Source organism: Puma concolor, chromosome C2, assembly GCF_028749965.1.
Source record: "Puma concolor isolate L17-30 chromosome C2, mPumCon1.1.hap2, whole genome shotgun sequence".
In the NCBI taxonomy this organism is placed as follows: Eukaryota; Metazoa; Chordata; class Mammalia; order Carnivora; family Felidae; genus Puma; species Puma concolor.
This window is the reverse complement of record NC_141675.1, coordinates 10,981,216-11,004,844: the sequence shown is the minus strand read 5'-3', so window position 1 is coordinate 11,004,844 and position 23,629 is coordinate 10,981,216. Positions and strand designations below refer to the sequence as shown.

General features: G+C 47.6%; 1 protein-coding gene and 1 long non-coding RNA gene across 3 annotated transcripts in view; one reads left to right on the top strand and one right to left on the bottom strand.

Moving 5' to 3' along the window:
* The window catches only part of LOC147577096 (uncharacterized), an 89,444-nt gene extending 82,769 nt beyond the window's left edge, over window positions 1-6,675 (bottom strand). For both annotated transcript variants that reach the window (XR_015256016.1, XR_015256015.1), the window contains exon 1: window positions 5,247-6,675. This is a non-coding gene — a long non-coding RNA (uncharacterized LOC147577096). The remainder of the gene's footprint in view (window positions 1-5,246) is intronic.
* Window positions 6,676-6,795: 120 nt separating this feature from the next.
* The window catches only part of GPD1L (glycerol-3-phosphate dehydrogenase 1 like), a 57,083-nt gene continuing 40,249 nt past the window's right edge, over window positions 6,796-23,629 (top strand). Inside the window, exons 1-2 of the mRNA XM_086720575.1 lie at window positions 6,796-7,021; window positions 20,218-20,395. Coding sequence (XP_086576701.1) covers window positions 6,975-7,021; window positions 20,218-20,395 — 225 coding nt within the window. The 5' untranslated portion in view covers window positions 6,796-6,974. The remainder of the gene's footprint in view (window positions 7,022-20,217; window positions 20,396-23,629) is intronic.

The following is a 23,629-nucleotide window of genomic DNA, read 5'->3' as shown; positions in this document are numbered from 1 at the left end:
GACTACCTTTTATGATTGAAATTTTGTCTTCTCACATTTGTTTACTGTATTACAGTTTTCTGTTCCTCAAAAACACAGGCTGTTTACTGCCTCAGGGCCTTTGCACTGGCTATTCTCTCTTTCTGCAATGCTTTTCTATCCATCTTCCCATGACTGGCTTCTTTAATTCACTCAGGTATGCCCTCCTCAAAGAGTCTCATCTAACTTAAGGCTAATCCCTCTCTCACTTTCTCACTTGTGTCCTGTATTTTCAATCTCTCCCTCTCTACTCACTTCTACCTAGAGTATTCAACATGTTCTAACCTCTTCCACATAAACTGTTCTAGCCTTTACACATAAAACCAAACCAAAACCAAAACCAACAACAAAACTCCCACATCCTAAGATTTCTTCCTATTTCTCTTTAGTTTTGCCTTTCTCTTCCCATATGTCCCTATCTCTTATCTTCTATTGTCAGGCAAATTTCTAGAAAACATTGTCTGCACAATTTCAAGCTCCACTTTTTTTTTTTTTTTTTTTTTGAGAGAGAGAGAAGAGAGGGAGCACATGAGGGGCAGAGAGAGACAGAGAGAGAATCCCACTCAGTCTCTGCACTGTCAGCACAGAGCCTGATGCAGGGCTCAAACTCACAAACCATGAGATCATGAACTGAGTTTAAACCAAGAGTTGGACGCTTAACCGACTGAGCCAGCCAGGCACCCCTCGAGCTCCACTTCTTTGCCTTCCATTTATACTTCCACTCACTGCAAGCTGGGTTGATACTCTGTGCACAAACTGAAGAGAAACTATTCTCACCAGGGTCACCAGCAACCAGGGTGGTAGCTAACCCATAAAATACCTTTGTGTGGACTAGGAAAGGTGTCCCTCTGTCAAGGCACTTGCTTCCATCTGTCAGAAAATGGTCATCTTAAGCATACCAATCTGCCATATCCACAATGTCCATTGTGCTCACTGGCATGGTGCAGTGCACTACCTGCACAACCATACCCAGGGGCTCTGCCAGCAGCCGTCTTTCTCCAGCTGTATCTTACCTTACCACTCTCAAACCTTCTTACGAGCATCCCTCCTTCTTGAAATGCTGTCTTCCATACTTTACGTTCTTGCACCTCCTTATCTTCTCAGACTCCTCTGCTTTAGACTTTCTTTGCACTATTTAGTCCATTTCAGAATCCTGTCCTGGTTCGTCTTGCTTTGTTACTTGGCCCTTTTGAGTGATCTCAATCACTTTCGTTCAACAAACATTTACTGAGCATCCACTCTGTGCCTGGCATTGTTCTAGGCACCGACCACTGGACTTTCCACTTATATGCTAATGAATTGCAAACTCATGGGGAGAGTGATAACTCAGACCGTGTTCCTGTGCCCAGTTTCCAAAATTCCTTCAGCCAAGCTATTGAAGCAGCCTTCATGAAACTGGACACACCAGCTACTTCAGATCCCCTCTCTGAAGAGAAAGGAGGAAAGAAAAGAAAAGAAAAAAACAGAAACAAAAGCTCCTGTTCAGCTTTTAAATACACTGTATTTAAAATTTTCTTGGTTCCCCCTCACGCTGTGGAAACCCCCTCCCCCCAGAGCTAATCTGTTCAAACTCAAAAATTACAGCAGCAAAACAAAAGCACAGGAAAAAGAAAACCAGATGTAGAAGATGTAGAAGGTAGCCAGGGCCAGTAGTGTCACTTGGTGTGGACGACTGAGGTGCTGAACAGATAGACTCTGGTCTGAGTCTATCTCAGACCAAATGCCTCCTTGAAATCTGAACTTGAATACCAAATGGACTCCTCAAGCTTACCTTTTCTCTTTTTTGTAAAGATGTTATTTTTTAAGTAATCTTTACACCCAAGGTGGGGTTCAAACTCACAACCTCGTATCAAGAGGTGCACGTTCAAATGACTGAGCCAGCCAGGCACCCCTCCTTAAGCTTAACTTGTCCAGAGCTCACCATCCTTCTCTCCAGATCCATTCCTCTTTCCCTGTTTTAGCAAGTGATATTCGTTCATTTGCCCAAGCCCGCTAGATTCCTTCCTCTTTCCACTCAAGAAAGTAGTCAGTCTTATTTTTCTGCTTCCTAGGTACGTCTCAGTTTCACTGACTCCTCCCCATCACCATCCCCACCACATGGGTCTCTCCACCCTAGTCTAAGCCACTGTCATTTCTCATAGAGAATACCACAGCAGGCTCTTCCCTGGCCTCTGCCTCCTGACCCTCCTCCCACGAATTAATTCATCCAGAGGACTCTTCGCATGACACAAGCTGGTGATTTGTCCTTCCCTCCATCCACACTGACCTCCTCTCAGTTCCTGAATATGTCATTCTCTCTCTAGTCTCTGAATCTTTGCCTATGCTGTTCCCTCTGCCTGGAAGGGCTCACTTGTGCACTCCCGCCCCCTCATGTTGCTGACACCACCTTTCCCTTCAGGCTTCAGCAGAAATCTTACTTTATTTGAGAAGCCTTTCCAGAAACCCAAAGTCTGGGACCGGCGTGGTTTTTTTTTTTTTCCTCCCTGGGCTGCCATAGTAAACCAGTAGCATTTACCACACCATAGGGTAATTATTTCTTAATTGGCCTCTATCTCCCTCTAAATTTAAGTTTCTAAGAGGGAAGGGACCCCACCTCTCTTGTCTAATATTTAATCCCTGGGACGCAGTACAGTGACTGGCACATAGTAGGTGCTCAGTGAACATGTATTGAATGAATGCATAGTTAGATGAGTATAGATAGGATATGGAATCCAAAAAGGCTGGCCCTGGGGCGCCTGGGTGGCTCAGTCGGTTGAGTGTCCAACTTCAACTCAGGTCACAATCTCGCGGTCTGTGAGTTCGAGCCCCGCGTCGGGCTCTGGGCTGATGGCTCAGAGCCTGGAGCCTGCTTCAGATTCTGTGTCTCCCTCTCTCTCTGACCCTCCCCTGTTCATGCTCTGTCTCTCTCTGTCTCAAAAATAAATAAATGTTAAAAAAGAAAAATTAAAAAAAAAAAAAAACAACAACAAAAAGGCTGGCCCTGACTCCCCACAGGAAGTTTAGAAAGTCTTTTTGGAGTCTGTGCCCCAATTTCCTCACTTGAGGTATGAAAATACACAGTTGATCCTTGAACAAGGCAAGGCATTAGCGGTGCTGACGAACCCCCCCTCCCTGCCCCCGCCAGTTGAAAATCCCTATATAACTTTTGACTCCCCCCAAACTCAACTACTAATAGCCTACTGTTGACCGGAAGGCTTACTGACAACATAAACAGTCAATTAACACATATTTTGTATGTTATGTATATTATACACTATATTCTTACAACAAAATAAAAGAAAATGTTATTCAGAAAATTGTAAGGAACAGAAAATAGCATTTACAGTACTGTATGCACATTTATTGAAAAAAATCTGCCTATAAGTGGACCTGCTCAGTTCAAACCCATGACTTTATGTTTCAATAAACACAGCAGAGTACTATACATGTATTTTCTTTTCCTTATAATTTTAATAACTTCTTTTTTTAATCTGGCTTACTTTAATTGGAAGGATTCGTTATATGTCCCTTTCCCTAGAATTTGGGCTCTGTGATTTCTTGACCAAAAGATCAGAAGTGAGGCTGTGACAATTTGGGGGTTCAGGTCTTAAGAAACTGGCAACTTCCATTTCAGTTCTCTCTGGATGCTTGCTGGTGGAGCCCAGGCACTTTGCCACGGGGACGCTTCTTCCGGAGAGGTCCACACAAAGACTCAGGCCCACAGGACTGCAGCCCGCAGCGGAGGCTGAGCCCCAAGCTAGCAGCCAACACTAACTAGCCAGCCGTGGGAACAAGCCCTCTGGGAGATGGACCCTCCAGTCCTATTTGCCCGTCCGTCCCCACGGTGGAATGACCCTTCCCCTCCGAGCCTGGCCTACACCGCAGGTTCGGGGACTAAATAATTGAATGTGGTTGTTTTTTTAAGACCTAAGTCTGGGGGTGGTTTGTTACGCAGCAAGCGATAACCAGAACAGATCGTACTACCCGCAAATGGGAGGCTGCTGTCATGTAATGTGCAGCATTGGCTCTGGGACCCAGCAGCCAGTGGAAGTCAGAAGGGCCTAGAGGAGGGTGTTAGCGCCTGTGTAGGAGGTTGGTGGGAAGGGCTTAACACAACTGCGAAAAATGTGCTCTGGAGCCAGAGGAATGGAGGATCTAGTTACATTAAAAACAATACTGTGGTCACCGACTCCTGTAATGCAGAAAATAAAAAGTGTACTTCATGAAATCAGTGACCTGGCTGTAGAGTTTCCTGGGCTGAGTTTCCAAAGTGCTGCCTGGCTTCTTCTAGCTGCCGAGCCAGTTGTTACCACGATACACACGCACAGCAGCTGTCAGAGACACCTTCTCCACGCATCACATCGTATATGTGCTCCAGGCTTCTCCAGTTCCTGGAAGAGTCAGCCCTGGCACGATGAGACTGGCTAACTCATCTTCCAGGCTTCTGGAACCTCTTGGGGCAGGTGATACACAGAAGGCCAATCAATGTCCGCATCGCCACCTCCGATGACCACAAGCAGGTCAGAAAACCAGCTACGTCAAAATTGGCTTTCGTTACTCTTCTAAACTGTATCTTCTCCCCACCCCCATGATGTTTATTACCCATGTATTAAAAAGTGTTTATAGGGGCGCCTGGGTGGCGCAGTCGGTTAAGCATCCGACTTCAGCCAGGTCACGATCTCGCGGTCCGGGAGTTCAAGCCCCGCGTCAGGCTCTGGGCTGATGGCTCAGAGCCTGGAGCCTGTTTCCGATTCTGTGTCTCCCTCTCTCTCTGCCCCTCCCCCGTTCATGCTCTGACTCTCTCTGTCCCAAAAATAAATAAAGGTTGAAAAAAAAAATTAAAAAAAAAAAAGTGTTTATAGTCGGTTAAGCGTCTGACTTCGGCTCAGGTCATGATCTCACGGTTCGTGAGTTCAAGCCCCGCGTCAGGCTCTGTGCTGACAGCTCGGAGCCTGGAGCCTGCTTCGGACTCTGTGTCTCCCTCTCTCCCTGACCCTCCGCCGTTCATGCTGTCTCTCTCTGTCTCAAAAATAAATAAACGTTAAAAAAAATAAAAAAAAGTGTTTATAATATATGCAGAAGTTACAAAGAATAACCAACCCTCCCCTCCACCCTAACCGCAATCCTGCATTTCGTGTTCGTCTTTTCCTCGTCTTCCTTTACAGTTTTACGATGCATGTATGTATCCCTACTGACACGTGTAATTTTGCCTGTTTCTATAATAATAGAAATGGAATCACATCGCTTACCTTCTCTTCTGACTTGCTTTATTCTCTCAACATTATGTTCACGGGTTTCACCTATTTAGTTTTTGTCTTAGTCTTTGTAACCGGTCTGTAGAAATAAATGAGGACTCACTATGTTCTGGCACAATGTGTGGTGCATATCGGGTCCTCAGTAAACACTGGGTGACAAGGCTTTGAAGGATGTACCCACAGAATAGCCGGCAGCTCATTACCATGCAGGTGTCATTGCGACATTAGCGAACAGGAGTTTCCAGATGAGGTATAAAACGTTCAGGCAAAGGCGAAAAATGGATCACTTGGTATGAATTTTTGCAATGCATGGATACTCCCCAAGTCCATAAATTCATTATTTGACAACCTCATCTCCTAACAAAAATGCAAGAAAAAACTAATAAAGCTTGAAAAGCCTATTTTTCATATCATCCCTGCCTAGATGTCTTTCCATTAGCTCAAATAATTGAGAGCAAACCATCAGTGAAGGAATGGAGAAAATCTGTCTCACCCACTCCTTTAAGTATTCCCTTAAATAAACAGCGTAAGTAATAAACATAAATCTTTCGTACGATGCAAAAATGAAAACAAAAATAATTGTTAATCCTCTGGGCATCAAACATAACGGGCCTAGTACTTTTCTAGGGATTAGAGCATTCGTTTCTTCAGCCAGTCTCACTGATTTTTAAGCTCTTTGGTTCTCTTTACTGCCTTTTGCAATCATCTTGAACTGGAAAGAATTCTGATGCTTGCGTCCCATCCCGGGAGATTCTGATGATTTGGGGTGGTGCCCGGGCACGGCGATTTTTCAAAGCTCCAGAGAGCCACTTGCGTAACCCAGCGTCTAGCACGGTGCCTGGGGGAAAGTGACACTCAGAATGAATCAAGAATGTTCTATTTGTTAGGAAGGAGTAGCCTCAGACCCACAAGCTCTCCAGGAATCCTGGGGCAAAGATAACGAGGAGGCACGTCCTGCCAAGCAAGTGGGGGAGTGCGATGCCGCAGGTGCCCAGGCCTCTCTCTCTTGACTACCCAAAAAGTGTCCATCCTGAAGCTCAGGTACAGTCCAGCTACGTCCAGAAGGCCCCAGAAAACACAAATTCACTACGCAGTTCAAGGGGTGCCAGGCTGTTTCCTGTCTCCACCAACGAGGCAGAGCCTCAAGAGGCAGGTGTGGGTATTTTGCGCTCTGGTCCAGGTCGGTCGACTCTAGAGTCACCCTGGGATCCTCTCGGTTCCAAGCTGCAGCCTAGCCGCTCTTCCCGCGTGGGGAGAAGAACGCGAGCCGGGGTGGGCACCACGCCGGGTCCAGAAGGGTTTGCTCTGCGGGGAAGGAACTGCAGCCCCTGGCGCTGCGAGACAGCAGCGGCGCAAAAACCCACGTCTGCACGTGGCGCGGCGGCGGCCGCGGTCCGGGGGCACGCGGCTGCGGAGGGCGGCGGGGCGTGGACTACAAGTCCCGGCATGCCTCGGGCAGGGGCGGGTCGGCGCCGGAGCCGAGCCCGGAGGCCGGCCAGGCTCAGGCGTGCGCAGTGGTTCTCGGGAGTGGCTGGGCGGGCCCTCCCAGGCTGTCAGCTGTGGCCCGGGGCGCCCGGGCGGCGGTGGTCGCGGCCATTGGCGGAGAGGCGGGAGGGGCGGGGCCCTCGCGAGCCGCTGTGGGCAAAGCCGTGGGCGCGGAGGCAGGCAGGCGGGCGGCCGGCTGGGGAGGCACGGGCCGGGCTGCTGCGTTCCAGCCTGGCGATGGCAGCGGCTCCCCTGAAAGTGTGCATCGTGGGCTCGGGGAACTGGTGAGCGGCGGCGGGCCGGCGGCGCGGGCTCCGCCTCCAGGAAGCCCCTCTCCCGGGCGGGCTAGGGCCGCGCGTCCCCGCCGCAGCGTGGGCACCGGGCACCGCGCGCAGGGAGGCGGGGCGGGCGGCCTCGCGGCCGGGCTGGGCACCGCGCGCCCGGGGAGGCCGCGCCGAGGCACTGGCCCGGGAGGCCCTGGGCCCGCGTGCCCGCGGGGGGCAGCGCGGCGAGAGGGCACTGCGCGTCGGCGGGCACCTGTCTGCGCTCTCGTCACCGCGCGGCGGGCGCACGGAGGCCACCTGCTCGCCACGCCCGGGTGTCTTGCGCACCATTCTGAGAGCGTTCTCCATTCTCCTCGGCGGATCGCCGAGGAATTGGTGGAGACTCGAGCATTTTTACCGTAGTTTCGTTGTTGAGGAAACCAAGGCGGGGGGGCTAAGGGGTGCTTGCCACCCAGGTCGTGGGCGGGACCAGCGTTGCCCTTCCAAGTGCGGGTCTCGCCCACCGCTTCTGATGCGTCCTGTATCTTAGTAAGGTTGTGCAGATAAGAAAATCCAAGTTCCAACAGGCCTGGCTCCCGGAGTAGTCCAGCGGCGTTGGGAATTCTCGGGAGGGATATTTGCGAAGCTTCACGTCTCCGTTAGGCTCTATTTGACTTTTCACATTTATACCAGCACTTTGTGACAGGCGCTCTTCTAAGCACTTTGTAAATGTCAGCCCTTTTAGTTCCCTTTATCAAACTTTGCTTCTCTCGTATGTCGGGTGAGTGTAGAGGAAAGTGGGGCCAGGTGGGAGGGAGGAAGCGGAATGTAATACAGCCTCTGATATTTTCAGTTACTTTCCTATTGTTGTGCACTTTTTTTTTTCCCCGTACATCCGAGGGACTGGTATAGAATAAATAGTACAGAGTTGTGCCCTTTCAGTCCTTGAAGTAAACCTTATCTGGTTCTCCACTTTTCCATCGGCAAAGCCAGTGGCCTCTCTCGGTGCCACCCCCCCCCCCCCGCCCCCCCCACCCATAGTAATGATTTATTTCATTATCTGTTTCCACCCCTCCCTATCCAGCTCTTGAGGACAGCATCTACCCTGGTGCCCGGCATATGCTAAATAAAAATTAAACGAATGTTTGAAAACTAATTTTTAAAAATGTAATTATATTGATTATGTAATATATTCACATTCAAAAACCAGAAGTTACCAAACACCCCGCAAAAAAAACCCCAGAGAAATATCTTACACTCAGACTTGTTTCCCAGGTTATCTCCTGGAGGAAAATCAGTATTATCAGTTGCTTCTGGCCTTTGTGAAGAGACCCCATCAGATGCAAGTGAATGCTTACATATAGCCCTTTCCTTCTCTGCCCTGCAAATACTAGGGTATTATGACTTTTTCTGTAAACTCCCTTTTTCGACCAACCACAGGGTTCTACGCAACATTTATTGGAGTTGGTACCTATCCACTGCAAAGCTTCATTTGGACTTGCAGGTTGGCTTTGCCAGTTTAGATCTCAAGGTCACTTGAATGAGATTACAGCGGCCCTGTTGGCCATGGGACTGGAAAAGCACTGTTAGCACGTGTTCTTTTGACACTGGTTTCCTCTTCTGTAAGAGGACACAGAACCACGGATGACAGAGCCTGTTCCTAATTTGCAAGGTGCCGAAGTAGCACAGCTTTGCCATGCTGTGTTTGGGCCTGGAGCTGGAGGAGTGAAGCAAACCTCCTGCCCACCTCCAGTGGGATTTGGCTACCTTCCCACGACTTCACACTGATGTACTTGACTGTTTTCTTGGCCCACTTCAGCCCAAGGAAATGGAGTAGAACTTGGCTGGTGACCTTAGAGCACAGCAATTGAGAAATGTGCCACCCTGATGGTTTAGGCCAGCTGCCCAGCTCCATTAATTATGGGATCAGACAGGAACATTGTTGCTTCCCTGCCACTGCCCTGGGTGCGGAGCCACTCCAGTCCTAGAGAGAGGATCGCGACCTCCCCGGAGAGATTCAGAAATTCAGGAACTGAAAACAGCTTGCGGAGGCTCCATAGGGCCTGTGGGGCATTCAGCTCTCTCTGGTCAGTAGGCATGTGTTTGCCCCATGTAGGTCCTGTGGCCTTTCCACAATTGCACATAATCCCTGCCTGAAAGGAATTTACCTTCAGGGCTGAGATAAGTTGGAAGATAAATTCAAAAGAAACGTAAAGTGGAATGAAATATCTGTCACAAGATTAGATGTTACATTTTAAATAGTGTTTCTTAAAATGTGGTCCAAAGACCATTGCATCAGAATTATCACCGAGGCTACTACCTACCCTTGATGACTTATATTCCCTGCGGTGGGGACAGATTTTTTTTCCTTACAGGACTTTAGCCTTTTGCGAATATTAAAATATTATCTAGAAGATGGACCTGCCCTTCCAGATTTGATCCTTACTTGCAGAATGTGAAGTGGCTTAAGCAGTGTTTAAACTTGGGACTTGGCAGTAGCTGAGAGAGCTTAAGTAAGTAAAGGTGTTGTCACATCTAAACCCATAGCTGTCATCCTCACATTCGAGTGCCTTCCCCACGTAAACGATCATTAATTGCAATGCAGACAACGGAAGACTGAATCTAGCTGACTTGACCGGGAGCTTCAGCCAGGAATGACATGGGAGTCACATAAAGGGGTTGTATAACATGCCCCTGTCCTGTCCTTTGGCACCTCCTTTCCTGTAGACAGGTCAGAGACAGGAGGCCAGAGGCGGATGCAGGGCGGCGCTTCCTGACCTGCATGACTTTGCATGGCCCTTGGTAACTCAGAAAAACAACAACAAAACAAAACAAAACAAACCCTAAAGCTTCCTAAGTTCCTCCAAAGATGAAACAAAGTTTCTTTACCAGAAGGTTGGGAAAATGACCCAGACACAGAGCAAGATTCAGTGCTAGAATAAAACCTCAGGGCTGTATTTACACCCAAACCTCTGGGTGGTAGGGAGCATATGTCCAAGTCCCAAACCTCCTTTGGAGGCAGTGTCGTACAATGAGTGGTCTAAGGAGGGGCTTGGGATTCCCACTCCTTGGGTTTCAGTCCTGGTCCCCTACTTGGCAGCTGTAAGGTCTTGAGCAAACTGTGTCTTCAAGAATCCTTGGTTATGATATTGGTACCTGCTATCTAGGATTTTGGTCAGGATTAAATGGCATGACTCAGGAAGAGTACAAAGACACTGGCACTCAGTAGACGTCAGCTACCGTTATCACTGTGTTTATTGGATCAACCTTGACCGGTACCATCATTAGGTCACCAAATGATCCAGTTGGACTCTGACCAAGAAGCAGAGGCAGAGAAGGGAGAGAGGGTAAAAGACAACGAGCGTAACTGATACGCAGCTGGAGGAATTTGATGAGTTATCTCTTGCCCTTGTTTTCACCATCACCCCACAGCTTGACTGAAGGTCAGGGAGAGCTTTGGCCTACTTTGGACTGAAGACTGAAGCTGAATGTGTGTGACTCTATCTTTTTTTGGTCTGCTGGAACCATCTGGAATGTAGCTCTGTGGCCCTCAGCCCCCTTCTGTCACTCTTTGGTCTGTGTTACTCAGTTTCTGTGCTGAGTTTTGCTACATGCCCACTCAGAGGCCATCTGAGTGGCTGTAAATTAGCTCCTCTGGGGTCAGAAATAAGCCCTTCCCTGTCCACAGGTGGCACTGATGTACCTCTCTGCTTTGGAAGCTGGAGGAACAGTTTAGTGACAGGCTGGGTGGGAGTTGAACTGAGAAAAGATCCGGAGTTCCTCTGTGAACCAGAGTAAGAAGTTTGTACAGCTAAAAAAGAGAAAGCCCTGATACTTAATGTCCCATTTCCATCACCTCTTAACTGAACCCTGTTCAGTACAGAAGGTCCCCAACGTTTGATGGTTTGACTTACACTTTTTCAACTTTATGCTTTGTAAGTATTCATTCAGTAGAGGGGCGCCTGGGTGGCTCCGTCGGTTAAGCATCCGACTTCGGCTCAGGTCACGATCTCACGGTTCGTGGGTTCCAGCCCCGCGTCAGGCCCTGTGCTCACATCTCGGAGCCTGGAGCCTGCTTCGACATCTGTATCTCCCCGTCTGTCTCTGCCCCTTCCCTGCTCATGCTCTCTCTCTCCCTCCCTCTCAGAAATAAATAAACATTAAAAAAAAATATGTATGAGTATTCAGTAGATACCATCCTTTGAGTTGTGAATTTGGCTCTTCTTCAGGGCTGGCGCCATGCGGTGGATCCCCTGGCATGGTGCCAGGCAGCGGCTACAGCCCCCGGCCAGCCACCGGCCACGAGAGTGAACAAGCAGGACGTGGACAGCCCTTGTGTATCCACATGGCCGCTCCGTGTGTCACGTTCAGTGCGGGGTTCAGTCGTTTACTTGAGCTAGTCAACGCTTCTTTGTGAAACAGGCTTCGTGTTCGGTATTTTTGCCCGACCTTATGCTAATGGAAGTGTTGGGGGCTTGTTGAAGCCATGGTGTTCGAGAGGTTAGGGATACCAGGTATTTTAGGATATTTTAAACTTACAGTGGATCTATTGGGACATAACCCCATCATCAGCTGAAGAAGATCGGTATAAAAAATCATGGCTGCTTGTTAGGGGTGTGTTAGAAGCCCTCAGTTCTCTCTGACCTTTCACCTCTGCCAGCCTTATTCTATTCCGCTTCCTTCCCTCCCTGGGAGGTCATTTTCTGTATGTCAGGTGTGTGCATTTCTTCACTTAAGCCTCCTAACAAGTCTGTGCAGTACTATATTACCCCTATTTTAGGTGACAAAATGGAGATCAGGAGAAGACCATTTGAGGTCAGTGGTTCATAAGGTGGAGTTGAAGCTTCGATGCTTAATGGCTGTGTTTCCATAAATTCTTGTCCTTTTCAGCGAGAAGCATTCATGTACCTGAGGACAGACCTCACTGTCGTAGAAATATTGACTCTCTCCTATCTGACCCTCCCAACAAAAGTTAATATAACAGTATTCCAATCAAGAGAAATCAAATTGGGGGTGCCTGGGTGGTTCAGTCGGTTGAGCGTCTGACTCTTGAATTCAGCTCGGGTCATGATCTCACGGTTGTGAGCTCAAGCTCCACACTGGGTGTGAGGCCTACTTAAAAAACAGGGAAAAAAAAGAAAAATCGAATTGAGGGGCGCCTGGCTGGCTTAGTTGGTAGAACACGGAACTCTTGATCTCGGCGTTGTGGGTTTGAGCTCCACGCTGGGTGGAGAGATTACTTAAAAATAAAATCTTCAAAAAAGAAAGAAAGAATGAACAGATTGAAAGGACGCCTTGAAAATCATTGTTTCCCTCCAGAGCAGGCACTCCCCCTCTTGTACACATGGCAGATGATCATAGTTTACTATTTTTAAGGCAACTCATCTTCCTAAAATTAATCTAGCAAATTGTTAGAAAAACCTTACATCTGAGTGAAAAATCTGTCACTTCCAACTTTTACTCCTTAATCTCTGAGCATTGCCTTGGTGAACCCACTCTCTTTCCTTAAATTTCGGTTGCCATCATTGTCTTTTGGGGCTCAGTCCCTTCCACATTTGGGAGCTGGGAACTCAATCCATTTTTTTTTTTTTTAATTTTTTTAAACACTTATTTATTTTTTGAGAGACATTCGTGATTCTTGGGATCAACAATCTGAACTAAGCTGGGAACTTCTGCTGGTCTAGCCTGGTCTCACTCATAAGGCTGCAGTCCAGTGATGGGTTGCCTGGGATTCTTGGTCCTAGGTGAAGTCCTTTGTGTGTCTGGCAGGGAGCAGGCTCCTGCCAGCTAACAGGAGTGCCTGGGCTGTGTGTCTCTCATTCGTCAGCAGGCTAGTTCGGACTTCTCTATTTGGTGGTTAGATTCCACCAGCAGCAAGAGGGAGTTCCTATAATTATGGTACCTCGTGTAAGTGGGACCATACAGTATTTGTCTTTCTTGTAGCTGGCTTGCTTCACTTAGCATAATGTCCTCAAGGCTCATTCCTGGTGTAGCGTGTCAAAATGTGTTTCCCTTTTAAGGCTGAAAAATATTTCACTGTGTTTATGTAGGACATTTTGTTTATTCATTCATCCATTAGTGGACACTTGGGTTTCTTCCACCCTCTGCAGATAGTACAGAACCCTGTAAATACTGTTGTCTTTCCTCTACGTATGTACCAATGACAAAGTTTAATGTATAAATTAGGCACAGTAAGAGATTAACGATAATAACGAATAAAATAGAACAATTATAATAAGAGACTGTAATAAAAGTTACGTGAATATGGTTCATCACTCTCAAAATACCTAAGTGTCCTGTCGTCGCCTTTCTTGTGGTGATGAGAGATGGCCGGCTATCTGCCCACATCAGGGACCTGGCACCCGGGGGGTGGGGGTGGGGGGTAAGTGAAACCACAGAATGGAAAGGGCAGATGAGGGGGACCACTGTAATGCTGCTCTGAATATGGGTGTGCAAACATCTGAGGGCCTGCTTTCAGTTCTCTTGGGTACACACCTTGAGGTGGAATTGTTGGATAATACAGTAATTCTATTTTTGGTTTTTTGGCCAACCACTGTGTTGCTTTCCATAACAATTGCCCTGTTTTACATTCCCGCCAGCAGTGCACAAGGGTTCCAATTTCCGCACGCGTTCACTAACATTCGTTATTTTCTGGGTTTGTTTGGGTTTTTTTTCCCCTGTAGTAACCATCTTAATGGGTGCGAGGTGGTATGTATTTTGTTAATTGCCCGTCATGTGGAGTGTACAATTTTGCATTCTTTTTTTTTTTTTTTTTTTTTTTTTTTTTTTTGGTTAAATGTAACATTCTACCTTAAGCTTTTTCTTCGGCCCTTTTGAATTTTGATAGATGGAAAAGCTTTTTTCATGTTTCCCCCCTCCTTTTCTTTGTGAAGTTGTTCACATTGATCTTTTTCCCTCTGTGGTTTCTTCCTTTGATTTTAAGCTTAGAAAGCTTCCCTATCCAGAGATCAAATGAACATTCACCAAGTTGAATCAGTTTTTAAAATACTTCATTTTTCACATTTGCATCTAATACTCTGGCATTTGATTGTACTTTAAAAAGCCCTTGAACACAAAGAATTACACAAAATGTTAACAGTAGTTCTCCCTGGGTGGTGAGATTATTCATAATTGTCTTTTCATCTTTCATGTATTGCTTTTATGAGTATAAAAGCAGATGTTATTTAAAACAAAATTGACCACCCTTTTCTGTTGGTTCCATAGTTAGGATCAGCTCTAGAAGAGACTGGGGCATGGAATGTGGAAAATCTGGCTGAACCCTTGTTAATTCTTCTCACTGGGCCTCAGTTTCCTTGGTAAAAAGAAGGAGGGACTGGAGGGTCCTTTCTGGCCAAGAAGGATTTCGCACTCTGTGAAGAATTCTATCAAGTTTGCTCCTAACTTGATAGGTGGCCATTCCTTGGCTGATGGAGCACATCCCCAGCCTGCTGAAAATACTCAGCTCTTTAGAGAAGAAGGGGCCAGAAGGCAAGAGAGTGAATGCCAAGGGGTCAGGTGGGCATGCCAAGCTGGAGGTTAGGACCTCCAGCAGGTGGGTGTCTATCCAGCTGGGACCCAGGGAGGGAGAGCAGAGTGTTGAAGACATGGCCTGGAGCGTGACTCTTGGTCTACCTGGGTGGTCTCTGGGCTTCGGTTTCTTCATGTAAAAAATGGGGATAATAACAGATGGATATTATAATATATGTAATACATATACTATGTAATAATCATTATATATGATGATAATATCAACTTCCTCAAAGGGTTGCTGAGGAATGAAACATAATATGGGTAAGATGTTTAAAGTAGTGCTTTGGTGGTAATCTTATTGCAGTATATAAATGTATCAAATCAACAAGTTGTACATCTTAAACTTACACAATGTTATATGTCAATGATATTTCAATAAAAACGGCAACAAAAACCAGTGCCTGACATCTGGTAGGCCTACCCCTTTCTGGGCTGGCCCCCACCCCTGCCCTCTGCACCTTCTCCCCCTGCAATGCCATCCTCTCCCTCCCTTTCTCCCCCACTGGCTCCTCCCCTGTCTCTCCCTTTCCTTCCTTGACCTCTCCCCTTCCCCCTCTCCCGCTCTTTCCTCCTCCCCCCTCCTCCTCCTATGCCTACTAGTGTTGGTTCCAGGTAAAAGCAGAAGATAATCTCTGGGCCCCACCTGTTCCTGCACCTTTGCTCCAGGGCCTGGAAGGCTCCGCAGCTCCCCACGGTGAAGCCTTCTCCCCACCGTGCTTCCTCCCAGCTCTCCCTGACCTCTCTGATGTGTCACCGCGTCATCTGCTTAGCCACTTTGGTCACCATGGCACAGTTACTCTTCTTTGTGTGCGTGCCGCAGCGACGCCAGTTTCCATTCACCACTCTCCAAACTCCATGAGGGTGCGGACTCGCCTAGCAGTGTCTACACTTGTTAGGTGTGCACCATGCATTTTCAACGAAGGATGGCTCTGCACCAAGGCAGATATAAAATGGCGGAAGGCGTGGGCTTTGGAGACAGATCTGGATCAGAACTGCTGGCTCTAGATGGGCAGCATAACCTTTGGGTAACTTACCGTCTGATCCTCAGCTTATTCACCTGTAAAGTTAAAGGGGATAATGAGGACCTCTCTTGGGGCTGCAGTAAAGATTAAAGGGAGATCTTAAGTCCCAATAGGTAGCTGGCACTGGAACATCCCTCCGCATGAGTGTCCCTTCTAAACTCATTTGCATAGCATTGTAGAAGTTGCAAATCAGTCTCCGTGATTTCTTTCTTTCTTTCTTTCTTTCTTTCTTTCTTTCTTTCTTTCTTTCTTTACTTCTCTTTCTTTCTTTCTTTCTTTCTCTTTCTTTCTTTCTTTCCTTCTTTCTCTTTCTTTCTTTCTCTCTTTCTTTTCTTTCCTTTCTTTCCTTCTTTCTGTTTATTTATTTTTGAGAGTGGGGGAGGGACAGAGAGAGGAGACACAGAATCCGAAGCAGGCTCCAGGCTCCGAGCTGTCAGCATAGAGCCCGACGTGGGGCTCAAATTCCGTGAACCACGAGATCATGAGTTGAGCTGAAGTCGGTGGCTTAACTGACTGAGCCACCCAGGCGCCCCTAGTCCGCACAGTTTCGCGGGAAATGTGATTTTATACACCTAGGTAAAGACTCAGGACTGGCCGCAAGCAGACCTGAGTCCCTCTTCCAGTTCTGCCAGTACCTGGTTGCATGATAGAAGGTCAGAGTGACTCCGATCCTCCCTGTCTTAATCTTCAAGGTGAAAAGTTTGGACAGGATTAAACTTCTATCTTGCAGGCTCCACCCTTATGGCTTTGGCTCTGCTTCACCCCTGCGTTATTTGCTTATTACACTTTGTTTAAAAGTTGACTTTAAAGGAAAACCTTCCATCACCACTGTAAATATCACATGTAGGAGGTGACAACAACCAGTAGAACGAAAACAGAACAGTGTTACAGAGCTCTTGCCAAATACTACTTGCCCCCTGCCAAGGCTCAGAGTCTGAGGCACTTGGCGACTTTGTGAAGAAGGGAAACCAGCACATGCTAGAGAGGTGGGGACAGCACAGCAGCACTTAAATGAGACATTCTACACTCTCTCAGAGGGCCATAGGAGTTGAAAGGGCACAAGTGAGTGTCCTTAGGTGGCCTGTGTGGCAGTAGCACTCAGCCAACCGGGGGTGCACCTGTTCCTCACCTGGGAAAACACTGGACGCAGTCACAGACCCGGAAAGGACCTGGAAGGTCGCTGTCCCACCTGTCATTTAGGAGATGAATGAGCCGGGCCAGGTGTGGAGATGGCTGCCTGTGCCCTTGACCCCTGCAGTGGGAGATCCGTGCCTGGCTATGCTTGTGCAGTGGCACAACACTGAAACATGGGGAGCTCCGCCAGTGTGGCCGGGGAAGCCCCGCTCCAGCCACAAGCAAGCCACGTACGAACTGCCTTCGTGGACTATAGCCAGTACTCTTAGTTTAAGCTCAGTTCTAGTATCTGTGAGTGTTTTTGGACCGGCTCTCTGCAGGCCAGCCCCCTTTTTGTTTGTTGTTTTTTGTTTTTTTTTGTGTGGTTTGTTGTGTGTGTTTTTTTTAGAACAAGGTACATCACTTGCAATAGCCTCCAGTCCCTTCCAAAGACTCAGGTCCCTCCAGAGCACTTCGTTTGCTCTATTTGATCCTGTTCCTTCATGTTGGTGAGAAGTAGGGGGCGCCTGGGTGGCTCAGTCGGTTAAGCCTGTGAGTCGACTTCTGCTCAGGTCATGATCTCACGATTCGTGACTTCAAGCCCTGCGTCAGGCTCTGTGCTGACGGTGCAGAGCCTGCTTGGGCTTCTGTCTCTGCCCCTCCCCTGCTCATTCTCTCTCTCTCACTCTCTCTCTCTCTTCTGAAACAAATAAACATTAAAAAAAAAAAAAAAGTAATAATACCTATGGAATGAACACAGCTAGTATCCTTTCAGAGTCACAAAGGAGTTTGGTGTGTAGATTATACATACTTCCTTTTTTAAAAAAAACAGCTTTTTTGAAGTGTAATTGGTACATTAAAAATCACTGGACATATTTATTGTGTGCAGTTTGATGGGTTTGGAGATATGGACATACCTGTGAAACCACCACAAATCAAGGTGATACGTATCTTGGATAAAAATGAAAATTACAAAATAGAAAATAAAAACAAATGATAAACATTTACTTCCTAAAATAAAAAGCTTCTGACTGCCCCCTTTCCACATTTTTGGTGGTGAGAACACTCAGTATGATGTCAGCTGAGGGTTTGTCATATATGGCTTTTGTTATGTCAAGGCGGATTATACTTTTGGTGGTTTTATAAACAATACTGAAGAGAGGTGGACAGCAGGGGCACCTGGGCTCAGTCAGTTAAGCTTCTGACTTAAGCGCAGGTCATGATCTCATGGTTCATGAGTTTGAGCCCCATGTCGGGTTCTGTGCTGACAGCTCAGCCTGGAGCCTGCTTTGGATTCTGTCTGTCTGTCTCTCTCTCTGCCCCTCCCCTGCCTGCGCTCTGCCTCTCAAAAATGAATAAATGTTAGAAAAAGAAAAGAAAGCTGGATAGCAAATAAAATATTTGGTTCAATGTGGAGATTTTACCAGATTATAAAAGAGCTTAAAACAATAAAATACCGTGTTTTAAGTACTGATCTTAAAAACAAAAGCAGATTATTGTGTAAGTTAAGCAGCAAGAATAAGACGAGGCCTTACGGACACCAGAATGTTTCTGTTCTTCTCCGTGCTACATTTGTCCTTGAATTAAACTCCATGCTTCTTCCCACGATCCCGATCACCTTCCCTTTCCTGAGATAAGTGGATAAACCAACCTAGTCGTTCTCAACTTTGGCTGTAAATTAGATTACCTGGGAGCTTTAGAAATCCCGGGGGAGTCCCCGGCCACACCCCAGACCAATGAAACCTGTGCTTCCGGAGTCAGATCAGGCCTCAGTGGTTTTTAATAAAGCGCCACAGGGACAGCCTAGAGAACTGCTGCTCTGCTCCACAGGCCCCGGACTTTGGGGCTGCCCTCCCTCACAAAGGAAATCAAAGCTCTGTACCTTTACCTGTGAAACTCTTACTCGGAGCCAGCAGGACAGCTTGTTAGCTAAATACCTATTGATATGATTCTCCTGACGCTTTGCAGAAGAGAGGCCAACATGCTCCCCACGATCACTGTCACCCTAATGCTAATCTGGGAAACAGCTGCTCATGAGCTCCCGTGGCGGTCACAGCTCAGGCTCACAGAGGCGTTCCTGGGCATTGAGTAACTCCCACAAGGTCGCAGAGAGCAAGTGTGATTCTGGGCAAGCGAGCAAACTGACACGGGCATTGGGCACGAGGAATCCGAATGTAGTAAATCCAGCAGGAAAATAAGCCAGAACCACTAGATCCCTCCGTGTGATCTTACTGGAATACATTTGCTCCTGTCTTTACAAACTCCTCTTGGGGAAAGCAAGCATCTGCAGCCAAAGGCAAACCTGTAGCATCTGCTGAAATGAGTTACTTCCGAAAATTCAAATGACTGTTGCAACTGTTAAGCACTAAGCCCGTCAGACCATGTCTGTACATCCTTTGGGGTTCATTGGTGCTGAAAATGACATGACAAAAATAAGTAGGGAAACTCCAGTTACATTACACGCAAGGTCATCCAGGGATCTTGTTCTGCCTCCTCCCTGGCCTCACCAACAACTTCATCCAATCACCCGTGCACTCATTCATCCCCGTTATCACATATTTACTGGGTGCCTACTGTGTATAACACATTGGGCTAGATGCCAGTGATTCAGTAGAGAACAGGTGATGTGTTCTCTGCTCTCAAAAGCTTACCACCCACTCAGAGACGTGAACGAGGTAGAAGGACTTGCTTCCCGCACCAGGAAAGTGACTTTCTCCATTCACAGTCTTCCCGTCCGAATCAGCCGCCCGTGGCCCACTGTGCACTCAGCGTCGTGAGATGGGCACAGAGATGCCTGGGCTGACCGGGAACAGAGCTGCTGCGGTGGCCACCAGCCCCAGACCCGTGTCCCTTGTCCAGACGACCCGTGTCAACTAGTTGGAGTGCCTTCTCTTCCCCTGTGGCAAAGCCTGTGGGATGCCGGTTCGTTACCAGAATGTGCTTGGGGAACAGAGATGCAGGATAAACCGGGAGTCTGTTGGGCGAGAGGCCGGCTGGTGGACGTCTGCTGGGGGGGGGACCAAATGCCCAGGCATCTGAGCCTCGCGCCCTTGCCCTGCTCCTTTTCTGGAAGTCACTCAGGTCCTTGTCTTTCCATCACGACTGTACCTTAGGCCATTGCACTTCACCAGAACACAATTTGTTCTACGGTAGCTACATTTTAATCTCATGATGGATGTGAAACAGAGCCTGGTTGCCTTGGGGTACACTCCAGGTTTTATTTTTATGTCGTCTTCTAGGTGGGTTTCTCTTCTGCCTGTGATACTGTCTTCCAAGATAGGTTGATGCTTACTAGTTTCAAGGGGTGCTGTTTTTGACCTTGTACCAAATGCTGGGGGCTTTTCTGATCACGGGGGGTGGGGAGGGTGTTCCTTCCGGGTGAAAACAACTACGCTTCCAATGGCTTGTGGCTGATAGGACATCACCTGTTAAGTTATAAACCCAGTGCTTGAATCAGAGTCAGAACAGGATTCTTCTCAATTATAATTGAATGCTTTTTCTCTTCTGCCCAAGTGAGTTTAATTTCTTTCTTCTTCACTGTTTCTTTTGTAGGGGTTCAGCTGTTGCAAAAATAATTGGCAATAATGTCAAGAAACTTAAGAAGTTTGCCTCCACAGTCAAGATGTGGGTCTTTGAAGAAACCGTTAATGGGAGAAAACTGACAGACATTATAAATAATGACCATGAAAATGTGAAATATCTCCCAGGACACAAGCTGCCGGAAAATGTGGTAAGACTTTGGGATAGATAGTACTTTGGGTCACTTCTGAAAGTTACGCTTGGCTGAGTTCGCACTTGGGGCTTGGGGGAGTGGGAAAACTATTTCCTCCCTTCCTCCTTTGTTCCTTTCTACCACCAGCTTCTTGGCTTGGTCAGTTATGGTTTGCCTGACTCTGAAGATGGGCTTTCTGTTCGTTTGCTAAGGCTGCCGTAAGAAAGTACAATAGGAAAGGTGGCTTAAACAACAGAAATTTATTTCCTCACAGTTCTGGAGGGTTCAAGTCCAAGATGAGGGTGTCACCAGGCTGGTTTCTTTTGAGGCTCTCTTTGACTTGGAGATGGCCGCCTTCTTCCTGCACCTTCACAGGGCCTTCCTTCTGTGTGTCTGTGTCCTAACCTCCCCCTCTTACGAGGGCACCAGTCATGTTGTGTTAGGGCCCACTCTAGTGAACTCATCTTAATGTAATCACCTCTGCAATGACTGTGTCTTTAAATATAGTCATATTCCGAGCTACTAAGGTTAGTAATTCAACATACGACTTTTGGGGGGTGGGGACACAGTTCAGCCCATCGCAGGCTACTCTCTTGGCATTCAAAGTGTCGGTCCCATCAAAGATGGAGCTGACAACCTTTGCCTTCTGCCACTTGTGATGCCCCTGTCCTGATATTCCCTTTCTAAGCACATAGACTTGAGTCTACTTGTGAGGACAGCTAATGCAACGGTCTGTAATTAAAATTAGGGTCAAGGCCTAAATTACAGAAGGAGATTGGAGAAAATAGAAAATTGTAAGACTGACAGTTTAAAATTCAGGCTTATTAGGTTGAGAGGGAAAAATACAGGTTAATTGCCTGGCCTCATTCCAGGGACTTGGAGGAAATGGGGGGGAGGAAGAAATGAGCAAGAGGAACAAAAAGCGCGCACTGTGCTGCTAGCCTGAGATGCGTGGAATCTGTGAACTTCTGTTGCCAGATTCGCCCCTTGGTGGTTTTCTGCAGTAGTCTGAAAAGCAGACCATTGTGACTGCCCGATTCCTGTCTGCCTGATTCTCCGGTTAACCTGAAAAACTCTACTTTGTTAATGAAATACTCATCCCTACGTATACTTAGCAACATTTATGCGCATGTACAGCTCTTGCAAAGCACAGTGACAGTTGTCAGAGACAGGAAGGGGGAGAAGATGACCGACCAACCGCAGCTTTCCTCAAGGAGCCCAGCAGGGGGACAGATTTGTAAACTGATACATGCCAGGAAGTTTGGAGATGCAAAGACCTTGCTCACTAAAGACTGTTGTTTGGCTTGTTGGTTTTTTTTCCCAAGTGTTTATTTATTTTGAGAGAGAGAGAGAGAGTGCAGGAGCTCAAGCATGAGTGGGGGAGGGGCAGAGAAAGATGGGGAGAGAGAGAGACAGAGAGAGAGAGAGAGAGAGAGAGAGAGAGAGAGAGAGTCCCAACCAGGCTCTGGGCTATTAGCGCAGAGCCCGAAGTGGGGCTCCATCTCACGAACCGTGAGATCATGACCTGAGCCGAAATCAAGACTCAGATGCTTTACCGACCGAGCCACCCAGGCGCCCTTGATGTTTGGCTTTTGGTTACAGGGTACACTGCTATTAAGCACTGTGCTAAGTAGTTTATATATCTTGTCTCATTTAATGCTCTCAGTAACCCTCTTAGGTTGATACTATCAGTTTTCCTGTTAGAACGATGACGTTGACTTTATGGCGGAAGAGACTGAGGCTCAGAGAAGTTAATGAACCTGCCCAGGGTCACATGGCTAGAGGCTAGGGTTTGATTCCTGGTGGACGCATCCTGTTGGATCCATTGTCTTTTGGACAATGAGAACTTTCCGCTCCGTATCACTACGCTGGGGCCGGGCAGTTACTGGTGTTGTTGGCAGGGGGAGAAAGGATCCCTGCGGTTCTGAGCTCAGAAGTTAAGTTGTGCAAATATCCGGGGGGAAGAACGAAGGGAGCCTCTGTTCCCACTGCCGTGAAAGGCCTCTGAGGTCATCTCTGACCCATGCTTGGAGGAGGAAATTCCCGAGTTTCATTTCGCATTCCTGTCAGATCGATGGCTCCTTCCCTTCTGTAAACTACATGCTTTATTAGTACGTTCCGTCCACTGTGCTTTGTGCCAGGCCCTTATGTACCTGTTCGCTCCCGAGTGCATGAACCTGACTTTCTAGTTTTCTGTTTTTCCGCAGTTCCTGGTGCAGTGCTCAAGGAGTGCTGGGGAGGGGAACCTGCCAAGTAGGTCTGTGAAGCTGAAGCCCTTACCTGGGAGCATGGGAGCCAGGAGGGAGGAGGAGGGGAAAGAAGTAACCTAGAGGAGTCAACAGCCATTGCCACTCAGAGCCCGACCCCCACACTGACTGACTCCACCACCCACCCATGTGCCTGTGTGTGGACAGAGGGAGGAAAGGAAGTACCAGCTGCTCCCAGGACTCTGTTGATATCTGAAGCCCTGTAAGTTCGTGAAAGTGAATGTATCCGTTCTCTGGTTCGGACATTGGCGTGGTTTCCAGCGCTTTGCTGTCATGGCCCGCGTTCGCAGGGGTGGCGTCACAGGGTCACTGGGAACACACAACCATAATTTCACCACATCACACCACTGGTTTCCAAAGTAGTTGTACCAGTCTGGACTCCCCCCAGCATGTTTGAGGATTCACATTTTAAAAGAATGTTTGTTTATTTATTTTGAGAGACAGAGCGCGTGTGAGTGCAAGCGGGGGAGGGGCAGAGAGAGAGGGAGACACAGAACCCGAAGCAGCCTCCAGGCTCTGAGCTGTCAGCACAGAGCCCGACGAAGGGCTCCAACCCATAAATTGTGAGATCATGACCTGAGCTGAAGTCAGACGTTTAACCTCCTGAGCCACCCGGGTGCCCCTCATACATCTGCAGTTTTGACAAGTTCCCAGGTGGTGGTGATCTGTTGCTTCAGAAACCACCCTTTGGGCACCACCAGTCTACATAAGAAGTTCATATTTACTGGTGTAGTATTGGGGAATCCAGGCGGTTAACAGCTGTGTTTCTCTAGAAGCAACCTTACTTACCAGCAGTGGCATATTTATGTAACACTCTTCAGATAAGGTTGTCTGTATCTGAGGATCATTTTTCTGAATGTAGAGCCAAGGACGTAAATTTCACTTACGATCTTGGCCAAAATGCAGATTAGAAGAACAGGAGGGAACCATAATATTTTTGAACCTCTGCTGTGTGCCAGCTACGACTTCGCTATGTGTGTTACTC